The 17,988-nt window shown below is 52.6% G+C and overlaps 3 protein-coding genes, 1 long non-coding RNA gene and 1 pseudogene across 6 annotated transcripts in view; 3 read left to right on the forward strand and 2 right to left on the reverse strand.

Annotated features, from left to right (window-relative positions):
• Positions 1-102: 102 nt before the first annotated feature.
• On the forward strand, positions 103-3,488 carry SNX22 (sorting nexin 22). Its single transcript, XM_045823520.1, has 7 exons — positions 103-237; positions 589-672; positions 1,085-1,189; positions 1,690-1,784; positions 2,143-2,175; positions 2,428-2,495; positions 2,895-3,488. The coding sequence occupies exons 1-7, from the start codon at positions 163-165 to the stop codon at positions 3,014-3,016; spliced, it is 582 nt and encodes a 193-aa protein (XP_045679476.1). The 5' UTR covers positions 103-162; the 3' UTR covers positions 3,017-3,488.
• Positions 3,473-8,698, reverse strand: PPIB (peptidylprolyl isomerase B). The gene is made up of 5 exons (XM_045823519.1): positions 8,511-8,698; positions 7,722-7,835; positions 5,591-5,684; positions 4,364-4,548; positions 3,473-3,807 (listed from the first exon to the last, which is right to left on the reverse strand). The coding sequence occupies exons 1-5, from the start codon at positions 8,643-8,645 to the stop codon at positions 3,685-3,687; spliced, it is 651 nt and encodes a 216-aa protein (XP_045679475.1). The 5' UTR covers positions 8,646-8,698; the 3' UTR covers positions 3,473-3,684.
• Positions 3,814-5,046, forward strand: LOC123808715. The gene is made up of 2 exons (XR_006783824.1): positions 3,814-3,989; positions 4,955-5,046. It is a non-coding gene; the product is annotated as an uncharacterized LOC123808715 (long non-coding RNA).
• On the forward strand, positions 6,095-7,713 carry LOC123808712 (annotated as a pseudogene).
• A 2,368-nt stretch (positions 8,699-11,066) lies between the features above and the next one.
• The window catches only part of CSNK1G1 (casein kinase 1 gamma 1), a 164,107-nt gene continuing 157,185 nt past the window's right edge, over positions 11,067-17,988 (reverse strand). For all 3 annotated transcript variants that reach the window (XM_045822461.1, XM_045822459.1, XM_045822462.1), the window contains one exon: positions 11,067-16,863. In XM_045822461.1, the coding sequence (XP_045678417.1) occupies positions 16,809-16,863 (55 nt within the window). In that variant the 3' untranslated portion in view covers positions 11,067-16,808. The remainder of the gene's footprint in view (positions 16,864-17,988) is intronic.

Here is a 17,988-nt window from a genome sequence, read left to right on the forward strand (position 1 = left end):
GGGCCTAATCTGCCCCCTGGCAGGACGCGGCCGCGCGAAGGAACGCCCCGGGGCGGGGCCATCTGGGGCGGGGCGGGGCCGGCCCGCCGGGGGCTCGGCGCCTCGCTGGGAGAATTGCTGCTTCGATCTTCGCGCGAGGAGGGGCGAAAGGGTGGAGCGCGGATGCTGGAGGTTCACATCCCGTCCGTGGGGCCGGAGGCCGAGGCGCCCAGGCAGAGCCCAGAGAAAGGCCACATGGTGAGCGGGGGCAAAGGCTGTGAAGGGTCGCGGGGACCCGCGGGATTTCTCCGCGCCGAGCGTAGTGGGGAGCCCTCCTCCCGGGCCAGGCCGTCGGGACGGACGGTCTGCCGAGGGTCACGGGACGCTTGGATTTGCCAGCCCTGGGGACGGCGGTCCGGGCTCTTGAGGGTCTGCGCGGAGTGGAAGGCGGGTCCGCCCGGCCCTGCTCCGGAGCGTGTGGGGAGCGCAGCGGAGTCTCCGGGGAGCGGCGGCGCTCCGAGGCCGCTTTGTGCCTTTAAGCGCGGGAGGGTGTGCGGTCGCCCGGCGCCCGGCCTCACGCGCACCCGCCCGCCCGCGCCCGCCCGGCAGGTGTTCCGAGTGGAGGTGCAGTACCGCGGGCGCAGACACACCATGCCCAGGCGCTACAGCGAGTTCCACGCGCTGCACAAGCGGGTGAGGCGGCGCCGCAGACCGACCGACCGACCGACCGACCCCAGCGCGGCTCCTGCCCAGCCTGGGAGGCGGCAGACGAGCTGCGGCCCCCGCCCCTGTCTCCCTCGTTATCACCTGAGGCCCTCAGGTCTTGGGCACTGACGTCTCTGCGGGCTGCGGGGTGGACACGGAGGGGCAGGTCTCAGCCGGTACTGTCCAAGACCCTGCGCTGCGGGCTCACCCTCGGGCGTCTGCGGCTGTTGGGGCCTCTCGCCCCTGCCCCAGCCACACTCTCCCGGGTCCGTCCTAGGGCAGAGCCCTAAGTTTGGGGGTAGGGAGGAGGGAAGAGACAGGGGAGGGCACTTGCTAGGGTAAAGTGAACTTAAGGGCTCAGTCGGGACACTGTGATCGCACCGCGGTAACCTCCTGGCAGATCAAGAAACTGTACAAAGTGCCCGAATTCCCCTCGAAACGCCTGCCCAACTGGAGGGCCAGAGGATTGGAGCACCGGCGGCAGGGCTTGGAGGCCTATATCCAGGTGGGCATGGGTCTCCCTCTGTTGCCCCCCACCCCAAGCCTGCTGGACTAGAGGTGTGACCCAGAGAGGTGTGCAGGCATGGGGTGAGGTGGGACGCAAATCGTGGGCATGATTTTTCCTACCCTAAGTCTTAATTTTTCTGAACAGTAATTTCAGAATTAATTGAATTCGATTGCATTTAACTTTCATTGAACTGGGACCACCAGCCTCCTGGTTCCCAAGCAAGTGGTCCCAGTTGGATGGACGCTAGTTCTACCCCCCCCCCACCCCCCCGGGGTGAGACCCTGCACTGACCTCATGATGAGGCTGTAGGGCAGGGTCGCTTTCCCTCCTCCCCACACCGAGATGCCAGAGGACAGGCCAGGTAGCTTCCTGGGCATGTACCCAGTGCTCTTGAACTTCGTAATCATTTTGGCAGGCCCCTGTGTTTTCATCTTGCCCTGGGCTCTGTGCATCACATAGCTGGATCTGATACAGGCTTCCCCTGTCCTCCTCTCCAGGGCGTCTTGTACCTGAACCCAGATGTTCCCAAGGAGCTCCTGGAATTCCTGAATCTTCGGCACTTCCCCACAGACCCCAAAGCCAGCAGCTGGGGGTGAGCACCTCTAGGGGCCATGGCTTGGCATGAAAGGGTCCCCAGTGTTGGGGGAAAGGGACTCTGCAGCAAGCAAGTGAAGGTTTTAGAGGCCCAGCCCTGTTCCTTTCACATCTGCCAGGCCTGAGCCTGGTTCTTTCACCTTGAGACATGACCACCCTCATCAGCTTTCCTGACCCCGGTGGAGGGGCTGTTTGTATTGTACAGCCATGGCTACCCCAGCCACCTCCGGAACTGAGCTCGTTACAAATAGAAGCAGTGGCCCCCTGGGAGGTGAGGTTCTGGTCTTCCGTGTCTCCACCCTTTCCTCACGCTCCCCTGGGCGCCCCCGGCAGCTCACGTTCTTTCTTCTTTTCAGAGCCTTGGGGAAGTTCCTGCCTAATGACAGCAGGCAAGTTGAAGCCCCTTTGTGCACCCGCTGCCCCCTGGTGGCCATAGGCCAAGAGGCTGGTCTGCGGCTTTTCTTACCCCTCCTACTGGTCCAGGTTTTCCTGTCCGTGACCCCTCCCCACAACCCCTCCCCACAAGACCCCTGCCTGCTCATTTTTCCTTGTGGGTTGTTGTCGATCTCAGTTCCTAGTCTCTACCCATTAGGAGACTTTGCCCCACCTCACCCTCCACTGCTCCACCCTTTTCCTCCTAGCTTGCAGCTGCACCATCAGCCTGTCATCGGCTTCTGCAGGGACCCCTACACCTGCATCTCATCCCCAGGTGAGGGGGTGCCTCTGACCTATAACCCACATTTAGGGCCCAGGCAGCAGGGTGGGAGTGGGGGTGAACCTGCCACTTCTCAGGTCCTAGGACCCCTAGGCACTCTTGTCCCTCCTACTGCCCTCCTTTGGGACCACACCTGCCCTGCTGCTCCCGTGCCCCAGTAGCCGACTTCGTATTCTCCAGGGAGCAGACGCGGTGAAATAAACTTGGCTCCCTGGTCTGCATTCCTCACCAGCCTGGTGTCACCAAACTAATGTGAACCGCAAGGGCCCAGGCCTTGTTTCAGGTGACGCGCTGGCACCTGCTTCCTCGGCAGGGCCTCAGGAAGTTACAGGCCTGAGGTCAGGGCCATCCCACACCACCTCTTCCCCTTCCTCCGGTTTCTCTCCCACCCAGAGCCTCTGCCCAATGTTGTGGTCAATGGTGTGCTCCAGGGCTTCTACAGCTTCTGCACCAGTCCAGCAGACGCCCAGCCAGAGGCTCCCGGTCTCCCTGCACCATGGCCGTTGATGCCTTGACCAGCCCAGAGGCCTTTCGACCACCTGCCAGGACAGTCATGTGCCTCAGTCTCGTGAGCCCCATAAAAGAGGGGCTGGGTCCTCCTTGGCCTGGACTCAGGACTGACCCACCCTGGGTCAGCACTAGTGGCTGGGATGACAGACCTGCAGGCTTATAGCCCTGAGGACAGGGCAGGGACAACAGAGGAGAAGGATAAAGGGAAGAGTTAATTTCAGGGCAGGCCACGAAGAGGCACAGGTGTATTTCTTCACCTACACCAGCAGGGGGCAAGCAAAGTTTGAGACATAATAGCTGGCAATTTAGAAGCAAGCAAAGGCTGGACAATTTGTGGGCAGTGCCTGCAGAGGGTTCAGCCAGAGCCCAAGAAGGGGACGAGTATCCGCTGCCACAGGCGACCCTGTAGACTTGGGCAGAGGTGTTGCAGGCCCAAGAACCTGGCACATACACAAGTTATATATTTTTTAAAAACACCACCTTTTGTTTTAATTGGTCAGCGTTGGTAGGAGTCCGTTAAAAAACTGGCCCTGTGGAATGTGAGGGGCGGGCTCGTTCTGTCAGATATCAGCGCCAGGGCCAGCGCAACGCGGAGCCCTGTGGTGGGCTGGCTTCACCCCCTCGGAGAGGGCAACGGGCGAACAGTCGCTCAAAGGGCAGAGGTCCCTGGGGCCTACTCCTTGGCAATGGCAAAGGGCTTTTCCACCTCGATCTTTCCACAGTCTGCCACGATCACGTCCTTCAGGGGCTTGTCCCGCCCATCCGTCTTGGTGCTCTCCACCTTCCGCACCACCTCCTGGGAAGGGAAGGCACAAACAGGGAGGCACAGTGGGTCAGGGACTCCCACGGGACAAACAGCCTCCAAACCCCGAGACACCAACACCCTAACAGAACCACGGCCAGGTGCCAGCCCAGAGCAACGGAAACCCAGCTGTGACGAGAGGATGCAGCAGTTTGATCCTCTGAATTGTGACCCAGGTTGGGCAAAGGGTGGGGAGGAGCAGGGAGAGGGTGGCTGGGATGCGGGTACCAAAGGCCCCGCACACCTCAGGTGCCCTGCAAGCACACCGCATTCCAGCAACGAAATGGAGGTCCCCGCGGTGGTGCAGCCTCAATAAGGCCTGGCGGGCCTCTGCTCAGGGCCTGGGGGGCTGCAGGACGTGGGGGCACAGAGAGGCCAGCTTTGTATTCTTAAGCTCCCCCCCCGCCCCAGGTTTGCAGACACGAACACTGGTCTGAATCTGTGGGCTCCCTTTTGGGAAAGGGGTAAAATACAGGGAGCCCTGGCCCCCAAGGTCCGTCACATCCCTGGTAAGGGTTGCCCAGGTTTAGCCCCCATCTCTGAAACTCACCATGCCCTCTAGAACTTTGCCAAACACCACGTGCTTGCCATCCAGCCAGGATGTCTTGACCGTTGTGATAAAGAACTGGGAACCATTGGTGTCTTTGCCGGCATTGGCCATGCTCACCCAGCCGGGCCCATAGTGTTTTAGCTTGAAGTTCTCATCGGGGAAGCGCTCGCCGTAGATGCTCTTACCTAGGAACGCACAAGAGCAGGTCAGGGGAGCTGGGCTGGCACAGACCGCGCAGATCTTTGTGGGGAGGGTCCCAGGGTCCCAGCCTGCCCTGTGCCAGCCCAGGCTCAAGTGGAGTGCGTGGGCTTACGGGCTCTTCCCGTCCTCCGCTCTGGCCTTTGGAGCCAGACCGTGCTGACGGGCCCGGCTGCTTCAGGGAACTGCTCTCGTGATGGGTTACTTTGAGAACGTAGTTTATGGCTTTGAAATAAGGTACGTATTAAAGACCAGTGTTGGCGATGGCCTGAGGGGCCTGCCTCTGAGGGATTCTGGTGAAGAGAGGTGCTGTGTAAGATGCAGGGGTGGGGGAGGGGGTAAGAACCCTCTAGAAAGGAGGAATGTTGTGACTGACTAACTTTGCTTCCTAAGAGCACAAGATGCTGAGGTAGCTGCCATTTGGGTTCTACAAAGTCAAGAGCCTCTTGTCAACAACTGCACAGAAAATAAAAGGTGACAACGAATGTGTGTCAGTGTCCCTCCATAAAGGGCCAGGGCCAGGGTGCAGGACAAAGGAGCCAAGAACAGACACAGTCTCAGAGACCCTAACACAGGAGAAACACTGCCCCCTTTCCGTCTCCCAGAGAGCAACACTGAGCTACTGAGCTGCAGGCCGTGAGAAACTACCACGTGGGAGACTACCAAGAAAAGCAACTTCTCCCACCCCCACGGGGGCTTCCATAGTCGCCCACACTGGCGTTGCACACCTGACCTGGAATCAGCTGCCCACATGCTTCACTTTGCCCCCCTCCCTCCGTGAGGTGCTGCAGGAAGTCAGCAGGGCCGCAGGACTGACCCAGCAAGTCTGCCAGCTGGGTGCATCCTCTCGTGGCCACCTGACCCCCTGTTACTCCCTCCTCTTGGTACTAGGCTCCGTGTACTAAGAAGGGTACAGCTGGTCTCCACGCAGATGACGGGCCTGCCTCCGGGGAAGAGGCCGTGTCCACCCAACAGAGCCCAGCCCTCCACCTGCACGGACAGACCCCTCCGCCGCAGGGCCTGAGTTACCTCCAGTGCCATCACCCCGAGTGAAGTCTCCACCCTGGATCATGAAGTCCTTGATCACACGATGGAATTTGCTGTTTTTGTAGCCAAATCCTTTCTAGAAAGAGGGAAGAGAAGGTGAGGAGGTGGCATGAGGCACCAGGCAGACATTAAACGGGCCCTGCAGGAACCCAGCACACAACGCCTGCTGGAGGGAGAGACACCGCGGCCGGCCAGCGCCACCGTTCAACGTGCCGAGCGAGCAGTGACCACAGGCCAGGCTTGGAGCACGAGGGTCCAGGAAAGGCTAGACAGCACCTTCTTCTACCTTTACACATTCCAAGACTCTGTAATTCTACCTCACATAACGCCTCTGCCTTTTCCTGCTCAGTTTTTCCCAGTCATAAGAACAGGTGCAGCCCTGGCTGCTGTGGCTCGGTGGATTGAGTGCAGGCCTACAGACCAAAGCGTTGCTGGTTCGATTTCCAGCCAGGGCACATGCCTGGGTTGTGGGACCTGTGGGCCAGGTCCCCAGTAGGGGATGCTTGAGAGGCAACCACACACTGATATTTCTCTTCCTCTCTAAAAATATATAAAATCTTTAAAAAAAAAGAACAGGTACAAAAAAAGGTTACTTGCTAACCCAATGAAAAGTTGGAATATAAACTTTTGTAAAACAGGGCACTGTCGTTTCCTTAAAACCTGGAAAACTCTGGGCCCCTGGCCCTTAAAAGAAAACTCTGGTGCAGAGACCACAGACTAGTTTCCACAGACATGCTTTCTTTGGCTATTGCAATGTCTTAAAAGATAAATTTTCTCAAAAAGAAAAATCCAGATCTCTGATTCAGCTTAAAAACTCAAGATATGATAATACTGCCCAGATGGGAGCCCCGGCCATTAACTGACAGCGGTGGCAGTGAAGGCGGGCTGGGCAGGGGCCACAGCGGTGGCGGCAGAGCGGGCAGGTGCGGGATGGCTGGCAGCAGGGGAGGCTGTAGGTGGAGGCCTGGCTGGGCCAGCAGTGAGAACGGCAGCAAGGTGGCCTAGGGGGTACTCTGGGTGCCACCAAGGCAACTTGGAGAGCTGGGCCCAGGAGTGAACAACCAGCCATACCCCGTGAGAGGGGTCACTGCTGCGGGGAGACCGGCTTCTGTCCTACTCTCTGCGCCCTGGTGGTTCTGGCTGCTCTGGACTGTCGTCATCCTCTTTAGCTGCTGTTGCTGCTTACGTCATCGCTGAGCAGGGGCAGCAACAGCAGGGGCAGGGTGAGATCAACTTGCTGGCCTCCCACAGGCCATGCCACAGGGCCGTCCCTGTTCTTACTGGTTCACTGCTTGACCTCAGCCTCCTCAGCGCCTTCAACCCCCAGCCTACGACGACGTGGTTCACCGCCCGGGCATACCACCACCTCCTTACACGGCGGTCCCAGGCTCCCCCGTGACTGTTTCCAGGGAATGTTCCTCCTGCTCCTCCACCTCTAGCTGCCCTGCCCACTGCGAGGGAACAAATATGGAAGGTGTTTCCTCCCTCCACAGTGCCCCCCTCATCAGGGGGGTAAACCTGGGGCAGGGGTGAGCCCTGCCTCCACAACCCACCCTGTTGCTATTGTTGCCTGGGCGGCAACTTTGACCAGTGACTCGGTCATCAAGCTCTGCGCCAGTCAAGGAGGCTAGGGCTAGTGCCACCCGGCCAGATTGGGGGGACCGCTGCCCTTGTACCAAGTGCCTCCAGATCCCTAGATCCCATACCCCCCATTCCTTCTCTGGGGCTGGCTTCCAGTGAGGGCATATCCCACAGGCAGTTTTGGGAGGCTGGGTGAGTTACTTGCCTATTGGAAACAGCTCAGGTCCCAACTTCTTGAGTTCTCTCTGCCCTCCTAGAATCTGCCTGAAAGGGCTAGGGTCCTAAGGAGAGGAGCCACGTCTGGGGGACTGTGCCAGCTCTACCTCCCAGTGATACACACACACAGGAGCCTCTGATCCCACTGAAGAGATGAATGACAGCAACAGAAAAAGATATGACACTGGGTTCCCCTAGCCAACAGGGCGCTGAGGGCCACTGCTGAGGGTGGGCCACGCCCTGTGTTGTCTGCTGCCAGCCCTACTTGCCAGCTTCACGTGGTTTGAATTGGCCTACCTCTGCTCCAGCCACTTACCTCTCCTGTAGCTAAGGCCACAAAATTATCCACTGTTTTTGGAACTGTCTTTCCAAAGAGACCTATGACCACCCGGCCTATATCTTCATCTCCAATTCGCAGATCGAAGTACACCTGAAGAAAAAGAGCATCCTGAACTCAGCTTCTTTATGGGGGCTTTGCTAGGGAAAGGAGGGCTCAAGAAGCTACCCTGAGGATGGCAGAGAAAACAGAGCCTTATTCCAAAAGTAGTGTTTCTGAATCTGATTTTAGTGATGACAAAAACCCTATGAGAATCTAATGAAAATTCCAGACTCATTTCCCAGAAAACATGTTTACACTTTCCGTAGACGACAGGGCAAGAACCTTTGCTCTAGATAAATAATAGGCCCGGGATCTACAAATTAGCACTTAAAAAAAACCAAAACCCTCAAGTTTAAACCATACTGCTGTGCTTTATAATCGGAAGTGGCTAAAATGTGACCTAAGTAGAGAAAGGATACACAATTTGGCAGACGTGATTTTTCACCGTTTCGCCAGCACTGCAGAGTATTTGCAAATAGGCTTATCTGAGGCTGACAGTGCCGGGACCAGCTAGGCAAACCCAGGGGCCGATTCCTGGGTCAGGGCGGGGATTTCGGGCAGGATCCGGGTCATTCCGTGAACTGAATGGGGGAAGACCATCCAGGCACCTCGAGGCCACAACCGGGAAACTAGGGAGGGGCTGGGCCAAATTCGAGGACGCCCAGGCCAACCCTAGGCAGCGGATGGAGGGCCTTGCTAGGCAGGTCTGGAGAAGGGAGGCCGGACCTTGACGGTGACTTTGGGTCCCTTCTTCTTCTCATCGGCCGTAGAGGGTCCTGGCAATAGCAGGAAGAAAACGGATCCCACGATCAGGGCAGCGGCGAAGAGAATCTTCATGTTTCGCTCGGAGAGGCGCAGCATCCACCGGGAAAAGCAAGCGGGGCCCGGGCAGCCAAGGGCCGGAAGAAGGTGGGGGCAAGACGGCGTGGGCAGAGGCGCCGCCATCGAGAGCGGCCGTAGGGGGGCACCGGGGCTCCTGCAGGCCTTCTGAAAGGAGATTAGCCTCATTTCCCCCCTGTGGATCCGCGACGGATAGTAGGTCCCCCTGGGGGGGCGGAGCCCGGCTCGCCGACGGGACGGGCGAAGACGCGGGCTCGTGGGTGGCTGCCACGTTACTGCAGCCTCATTGGCTCCCCAGTTCCCGAAATGCCCACCCACAGGAAGGAGATCGCTGAAGTCAGTGCCCCCGAAAGGGCGCAAGGATTGGGTTTCTGAAACTACAAAATCCAGCATGCTGAGTGGCACATCACGTGGCCCTCTCTGCCCTTACGGAAAAGAAAGACTTTTGGAGGGTTGTGGCAGTCATTTTATGTTAGGAAGTGCTTGGGTAGGGGCCGAAGATGTTCACATTTGCTCTTATTGGGCCAGTCAACCACCAAGTTGGGTTTAAGTATGGGCGCGGTTATGCTCACCCAGAATATGACCTTACACAGCTCCTTATACTTGTCGAAAAACTTGCTTCAAAACCCACTTTGGGACTTAGTCCCTGCTATTTTACCATTCACTTTTCCTTTCCTTCTGTAGTCCCTATTTTACCATTCACTTTTCCTTCCCTTCTGTAATTTTACCGTGCTTACCGCAGTATGAATGCACGCTCTATTGTATACTCTGGTTTTCAACTTTTCTTTACCTAGTTTCCCAAGTAACTACATCGTCTCTGTGTGTGAGCAACCACTGTGTTGTACTTATTTTGGATATAGCTCCCCAACGCTGCTGCAGGGCTAAGTGCTCAACAAATAATGGTCGTGACAGTGAGACAGCGTCACAGCAGCACCAAAGTGGGAAATAATATGTGCAACGGCCTGGGGTTTCGTCTCCCTTTTCTAGAAACCTTCAGAAAAGTCTGGGTAGTTGTTAGGTGCCCTCACAGAACTATTCAGATCTTCACACACACTTGGTGTTCCAGTCTACTACATACATACTTCATTACTGTCTCACACCCCAAAGTACATTTTTCCATAACGTGGACCTATGGCATTATTAAACATCGTAAAAATTAATTTTTAAAGGTTAACATAGAAATTCCTGGTCTTCGCAGCTCATATTGTAGGAAAGCATGGCTCTGTTTCTATAGCTAACCTGCAGTTCGGGCTCTGCATGAGGTGCTAACCTAGGCTTGGGTTATGCATGGCCACGGGCATTAACTTGTCCTTCCTTGCACTGAAGTCACTGCGTGCTGGCTGCAGGGCCTCGACAGTTTGCATGTAACATAAATGCCATTGGCTATTTCTAATCTTCACTCCGTAATCCAGACCACCTCAATCAGGTGGAGGTTCTTCTAAAATCGTTGCACTGACAAATATGATCTTCCAAACAATTCTCCTCTCCTTCATTCTTTGGGTCTGCCAAGCCTTCTTCTCTGATCACAAATCTTCTGCTACTGAAGCCACTGAGAAAAATGTTTACCAAACTGTTTTCCAAGTAGTCATCTCAACATGAACAAATTCTAAAATGGCATAAAAACAGCCTTCCTCACCCATGCTACCACTTCTGAAAGAATAAAAAACAAGCTTGATGGATAAAATGCTCTCAATATGAAGTTTTTCTCTCATAGGATCTTAAACGGTTTTTCTGCTCTCGCTTACCAGTGGGGGTGGGGAGGGAAGTCATTAAGTAGCAGTTGAATGTGATAGAACACACCCAGCCGGTCACGTCCGGATTGGCAGCTGTTTTTGTGGCCAATATATGCCCTTTTGAGTTTATATGGCACATCATGGATATACCTTCTGTCTCTATAGATGTTCCTCATTAGTAGAACAGAATTACAAAGCTACTATTTCAAAGTTGTTAGGCAGGGCAGATCCTAACTTCCTACTGTTTTACCGTCCAAGAACCACAGCAATACTGGAACCAGTGTCAGTGATGAACGTCCAAATTCTGCCAGGAGTATGTATTTTATAGAAACATTTATCTGTTAGGGGAAAGGAGGGAGAAAGAGAGGGAGAAACATCGATGTGCGAGAGAAGCATTGATCTGTTGCCTCTTGCACGCTCCCGACTGGGGGACCCGGACCGCAACCCAGGGAACTGAACAGCAACTTCTCTGTCTGCAGGCTGGTTGGTGCTCAGTCTACTGAGCCACACACCAGCCAGGGCAGGAATATTTCTTTTTAACACGACCCACAGGAGAAGGCAATGTTCAGCCCAAAGGAATGAATGCCAAAGTATCAGACACTATTTCAATTCACTGGAGGCTTGAATCCTATCAGTTAGTCCTACCCAGGTTCTGAGTTACAAATGAGCCAGAGGAGATAAAAACCAGACAAAATCCAAACAAGCAAAATTAGCCAAGAAAGGTAAGACATTTTATTTTACATACAAAAAGGGTGCAAACTGAGTCCTTTCCTCCCCAAACTGGGGAAGAGGTATACTTAAAGATCACATTTGTGTTTTCCATGGTGCCCTAGTAAATGGGCTACTCTGAGATAGCAACATCAAGATCCGTTTTCCATTTTCTCCAAAGAAGGCTACTTCCTCTGTGGAGTTTTTCCTAATGATGTAACAAATCTCTGTCCTGGAGGAATAATTTCAAATACACTTGAAATTGACATTCATGTTTTAAAATACTACAAGTTTCATTTTCACAGCTGAGCTTTGTGACCAGTGCCAGAGTTTATGAAACAACATTACACATCTATAAGGTAAAAAAAAAAAAAGCATTTAACAATGATCAGACACATCCACACATCAATTAAAACTGATTTCCACAGCTGATTTATACATTATCTAGTCTTAAAAAAATCGCAACCAACATCCCAACATCTTTTTAAAAGTACAATGGGTGAAGATGAAAGAAACAAAATAATAATATAATAAATTAGAGCATGTAATATATCCAATGGGAATCGATGAATCAACATTATTTTCCATTGGGGGCTTTTATAATATTTTTGGTTTCATCTTTATCTTTTTCTGCTGTTTACTCTTCTGCTTGATAAATGGGGCTCATTCCCAGAGCCAGCTTGCCATGACATTAATTTGAGAAACTCACTTGTTATTTGTTTACATCCTAGAATATTCAGGAACACATGGTCCCAGCAGCCTGGGCTGAGTTTTTATGGAAGTGAAGTGTGCACAAATGAGCACACACACAAGTACACAAACGCAATCACATACAACCATCTGTAAATATACTTCCCCCCCAAAGAAATGGCTCATCTTTCCTGAGACATTCCTAACAGATTGATAAGCCTCTTAAAAAAAGCTTTCGGTGCAAGGGCTGGACTGAGATTTGGTCTGGAGCTCATGACGAGGAACACTGAAAATGTCTCACCTGCCCTGAAAGAGGGGGTTTCTGGGCACGGGGGCAGTAAGGACAGCTGTCCTGGGGGCTAACGGGACAGCTGTACTGCACCCTCTTTTATTACCATGGACAACCCTCTGCGCTGAGACTTTGAAGGTGGTGATGGCACCGGAAAGATGACTGTGAGGAGTAAAGAAAGAAACTAGTAAATAAACTGTCCACTGAACTGAGGTTTCTTAGTAACATCAAGTTTGGTAATCGAACTAGAAATATATGGAGTACACATTCACTTTTCTTTGTAAGCTGATCTACAAATACTGGAGTGGACTTCCTGGTTGCTTTTTGAAGAAATATGTTACTACTGTCTATATCCAGGGAACCTACTTACTATTTTGAATACAATGAAGAAACCTATCCTTTTGCACTTAGTCACCTGCAAAAGCAGTTAGGGAAAACATGTTCTTAGGACTGCTTGATTGATCAGACTTCCAAGATTTCTTATTTGTGGCTAAAAAACTGCTCAAAACTCTACAAGCCCTCAGAAGGGCCAAGGTTTCCTCTTTCCTTATTCAGATACAGAATCAACACCACTACCCCCCCCACCAAAACAAAACCTTAGGAATCCCACTTTGATTCCTACCAACCCATTATGGGGAAGACTGGGAGTCACTGTCCATCAACCTCCAGAACTTGCTCCGAGCCCTGGAATAGGCAAAAGCAGGAACCCCAGAGACAAGTGCCTGTTACTTACACGGCCAAAGCAGATGCTGCGCCTAGTTATTCTGGCTCCCTAAGCATTTCTGGAATTCATCTGCCCACCCCGGGGCAATGTGGGGACGGTGGCAGTGACTGGCAAAGGCAATGTTGGCTATATGGCGCTGCAAGCTCCCAGTCTGAGAAACTCTGGCCCTAACGTGTTGGCTTCGACACTGGAGAAAACGTCAGGGCAACTCACTGGGAACAGGAAATGGGTTTAGATATGAGTATGGAAGAGGTAACTGGGACACAGGAGGCATGTGGGCTGGGGAGAGATGTCAGAAAAACGATCAAGTTCTTTTGAGAAGATGCTGTCTAGGCTGCTATGGAATTACTTATTTTTAAAAAATGCAGGCCATGCTTGCTCACTGGAAAGGGGTACATACAGAGTTATCTCTTTTGCATAAAAAGTTAAGGCTGTGATCTTTAGTAACCACTCTGATATAACAAACCATCACTGCATATTTTTAACATTAAAAGTGATTACTAACAGAATCAACACTGAATATGTACTACCAGTATACATTTCCACTGAACTAAGCTGGAAGTTACTTTAAAGGCAACAGACACCTCTTTTGGCTAATGGCAGGGGCTGTTTCTATGTACTTGGATTTCACTGGAAACTAACAGGCATTCAGCACTTCCACAGTAAACCCCAGGATCCTGCTGTCTTCTGCGGCCCTTGCATTCCAAAGTGGAGCTCTAACTGAAGGCCGGCCCGGTCACCTAGCTGTCTTGACTGTTTGCTCCCAACAGACCCAAACAGCAGGAGAACGGTAAGTGTAAGTGCACAAGTAAGGCAGTGAGGAAAGCACTCTGGCTGCTGGCCCTTGCTGCCCGCCCTCGTACAGCAGTCTGGGGTGAGGTCAGTAGGCACCACCAAGTGTGCACCGCAAATGACCAACCCTTACATGCTGACTTCACAGCCATAAGTCACACTCTGGTCACAAGCGAAGGACCCTTTGTGCCCGGGTGGATTCCTGGCCTGCCTGCCTCAGCCTGCTCAGGATGCAATGTCTGAAGGACCGTAGGACTTGGGAGAACTCTCAATGGGGTAGTATTATGTTTTTTTTTTTTAATGAACAGATGCTGTTAGTGCTTAACTGAGAAGTAACTGCATCAATCCCAAAGAACAAGCTCTCCAGGCATCATGGTTGTGAAAATGAAGAAAGCTCAAACCCTACCAGGCAAGTGGATCTGGATGGGTGGAGGGCGCGCCCAACCCCACGGACCCGGCTGAGGCAGACAGCTAAGCAACTACAGCAACAGAGCAGAGGAGGGAGCCCTGAGGTGCTGGTGGGAATACAAATCATGGCCAAATTACTCCTTAGGTATTCATTTATTTTAATTTTGAAGAAAATCACAGTAGGATTTCTCAGGGGTCTGTGACCACCTTGGAGTGCCAGATGGGCTTGGGGCTCTTCACCTCTGTCACGAAAATCAAATCTCTAGTAAGAGATTTGTGGGGGACACAGAAAACAATGCATTAGGAAGGGCCCCCAAAACTGCTCAGGTTCAACCCCTCAAAAGCTAGCCTTTAAAAAATTTAAGACCAAAGAAGTCACAACCCAGCTGCAAGGGGGGCTTGCCCTGCAGCCGCAGCCGAGCTGGTCACTGCCTTTGCTCTCCTGTGGAGGCGGGGGCGGGAGGCACTTAGTGGGTGTGGAGTGCCAGAGGCTCCGGGCTCTGCCACCGTTTCTCCTCGCCCTCCCTCGGGGGGCAAGGCTCTTTCTACATGGGTATGAAAAAGTTTCTGTACAGGAAGTTAAAGTCACCCAAATACCAATTAAGAAACTAAGTTTCCGTGATTACACCTTAATTACTAGATAATGTCAAGGAAACAAATTCCAATATTCAAAATCCTTGTGGGGAAGGGGGTGTGACACCCTCTGCTGAGTTTTGTGTACAGGAAAATTTCTTTTAAAGAAATAGAAGATTACAATCTTTATATAAGCTAAGTGGGTCTGAAGCCAGGAGAATATTTCCTGCCCAAGGCCTGACAGGACAGGGGAAGCCCATGATCTGTTTTATGGAGGAGCTGCTGCTCCTTCTGCTCCGTATACCAGCAAGCACCCCACACCTGCAGTCCAAATGACAGCCCGACACCTCGAGTCAGGGACAATGACTCCTGTGTCCTCAAACCACCCCCAGACTGTCACCAGTCACTGTCTTGCGTGCTTTTTCCACTCCCAGATACAAGACCTTGTTCCCTGATGCAAACAATCCTTTCTCCTCTATCGCATCTGGAATGTGAGGTCGCTGAATAAGCCACTGAACTCAAATGAAAACCGAGCACGAGAAGACTGCCTCCATACACTCCTAAGTTTTAAAGCAGTGAATGAGGAACCAAGACCCTTCATGGTGGTACACCACGTGACCACAGCGTGAGGGGAGGCAGAGTTTACTAGGGAGAACATGCTCTAGTGCATGGCCATCTCATTTGCTAAGAATTTATGTCCAACAGAGAACATAATTTCAGAGCTTGCATTTCAGTCTCCTTTCCCTTGGAATTTTCCAGCACCAACTAATCTTACCCTCCTGTTCCCTACAGCCCCATGCACTGGGTCCTCAGCCGGCTACTGTGGACCTGCTTGGAGAAAGTCTGCAGGTGCTTGGTTACAGCCAAATGCTGTACCTCAGCTCCATACCAATTTTATTTCCTGGCCCTATGATGCCAAATCCTGAGTTTCCTTTGGCAGGTGGAAGGCAGGTTCACTTTCCTCCTCTTTTTGTCCACTAGTGGCAATATGGTGGTGACTGCTTCATAACTAATTTTGTCCCCTAAGTCATTAAGGAGGTCGCATGGCTATCTAGTTGGAAGTCCCTGGCAGTGGAGGAAACAGATGTTGCAGATTTTTTAGTTATCTCCTTCTCTGGGATGAACCGTCTCCTCGGCCCGTCTGGCTTGGACGGCCCATCCCACGTGCTGGAGAGCTGGGCTGTGCAGACTGCAGGCGGATGAGGTTGAGAGGCTCTGGCAGGGACAGTGTTCAGTAGCTGAGAAGATGAGTGAAAATTCAAGTATGTTTCCTTGCCAACCTGAGTGTTTACTCAGAATGACACAGAGTTTGGCTTCTTCTCTTCTGGGTACTGCCGACCCCACTCTTTCCACAGAGAATGTCCTCTGGACTCATGCTCTCTCTGAATGGCTTGGCTGGCCCCATCCCCTCAAAACAGAAAAAAATAAAACTCCCAATGTAACCAGACACAATATGCATCTGCCATGTTTTCTGTTAAAAAAAAATAAAAAAAAACAAAAACAAAAAGTGCAATAAAGTCAGTTTTTTTTCCTTTGCTCAGAACAATTTGCATTGTTCTACCACTGACTGGAGAATAGAGTTTGTTTGTCAAGAAAGCTAAGAACGCCAACACACAGGGACAGTAGACTGCAGACTTCTCACAGCTTGTGTCCTACAGTGTCACTGCACGGGAGGGAGGGAGGGAGGAACACGCACCCCTTGGCCGGCCGGGGATGGAGGCTGCGCAGGTGCAGAGGAGGAGCGACACATGCTGCCAAATATACATGGCAGGTGGAGAAGGTTCTTTTCCAGCTCAGGCCTGCCATCTTCCTCCTACCTTCTTGGCTGCACCCCCAGCCTCTTGAGCTCCTTCAACAGACAAAGCCTTCACACTCACTAGCTTTAGTGCTGGAGAGGATTGAGGGTGGGGCCGGAACCAGGAGTAAACTAAAGGGAGGAAAGAGAGTAGTAGTCCTTGAGTTTTTGTGAATGACACCTTCACTGTAAACAATAGGAAGGAGAGTCAACCAGGTGGCCCCAAGGGCAAGCAGTGGAGAGGAGCAGCAGCTCTGGGACCTGCTCAGAGCTTTAGGCAGGTGGGGACAGCCACTGACCCACTGGGCCCTGGTGCCCCACACTGGCTCCTTTGGGGGGCATCTGTTTTCTTGGTTTTGGTTTGGATCTCCACCCTCCCCAACAGGGGAGTCCTTTCCAATGAAAATGGCAGGAGCTGCAGGTGCAATCAAGTCAGAGTCCCCAGGGCCTGAGGACTCCTGGGAGGCACTGGTCACTTGTGGCGCTGAGCGGTCTTCTTCCTTTTCCTCTTAAAGAAACAGCAGCACCTGAAGCACAAGGAACATTGCAAGTCAGTGTAAGAGGCCTGCGGCTTCCAATAGACTTCTGCCTGCTTCTGCTTATTGCAGGGGGTGGAATTTTCTCCCTGACACCCACCCGCGGGCCGCCCACCATCTACAGTGCACATCCGAAGGCGGCAGGCAGTGTCTGTCAGGAAAGCCAAGAGAAATAGCTGCTGCATTTCACCCTGCAGCTACCAAACCTAATTATCAAAACGCTGCAGGCTAGGCAGGGCAGAAACAAGCATTTTTGGAAGGAGAATGAAGAAAGCTTATTTCCTAGTCTAACACCCTGCCCAGATGCCTCCTCCTTCCATAGAACCAAGGCTGGGAGTCCTCAGGGCTGCATAATAGGCTGCATTGTCTATTACAATGGGCAAAATTCTCTAATGCAACTGCAGTGGTCAGCAGGTATGGAGGCTAAACTACAGCAAACAAATCCCATGGAGAGTATAATGTTTGAAACTCTAGGAGGATCTCATGATGCTACCAATGAAGGCGTAAGGATTCTCTCTAGTCCCAGCCCTCCTCCCACAGAGCTACCTGGGGTAGGCAGAAGGAGCCCTAATAAGACCCATGAGACCGGATATCTGGACTGAAATCAGCACACCCCACTTTTCATTCAGAGAAGATCAATGCCACAGCCCAGGAGCAGATTGAGAGGAGGCATCAGGTGGCAGGTCCTCCTCAACTTAGCTTCCGACACTGCAGCTGCTGTGCCAGACTGGGTGACAGGGCTGGCCCTGTTCAGAGTGGCGGCTGGGGTCTGCTCCCTTCATGAGCCCTCCCAGTACTGCCTGCTGGGCAACATCCATAGCTCTGGCACATCCCTAAGCCCGAGTGTCCCCTCCCTACTCCTGCCTCTGGAATAGGAAGTACACCTTGCTCGGGCAGTGACTAGTCCACAGGGAGTGATGAGGGCGGCAGCATGGCTGCTGCAGAAGATACGTCCTTTCCAGGACGCTGACACATGGGAAATGAGAATGTGAGGGGCAGAAGGTGATGGATGAGTCAAAGATGTGTGATGAGGGAGGCGAGTAAAGTTGGAAGTATAACTCAGATTCGCTGGGCTCTTGAAAGAAAAATGTTTCTGAGAAAAAGATCTTTGAGTCA

This window comes from Phyllostomus hastatus, unplaced genomic scaffold (genome assembly GCF_019186645.2).
Source record: "Phyllostomus hastatus isolate PE091 unplaced genomic scaffold, TTU_PhHast_1.1 phas_scaffold_501, whole genome shotgun sequence".
NCBI classification, from domain to species: domain Eukaryota; kingdom Metazoa; phylum Chordata; class Mammalia; order Chiroptera; family Phyllostomidae; genus Phyllostomus; species Phyllostomus hastatus.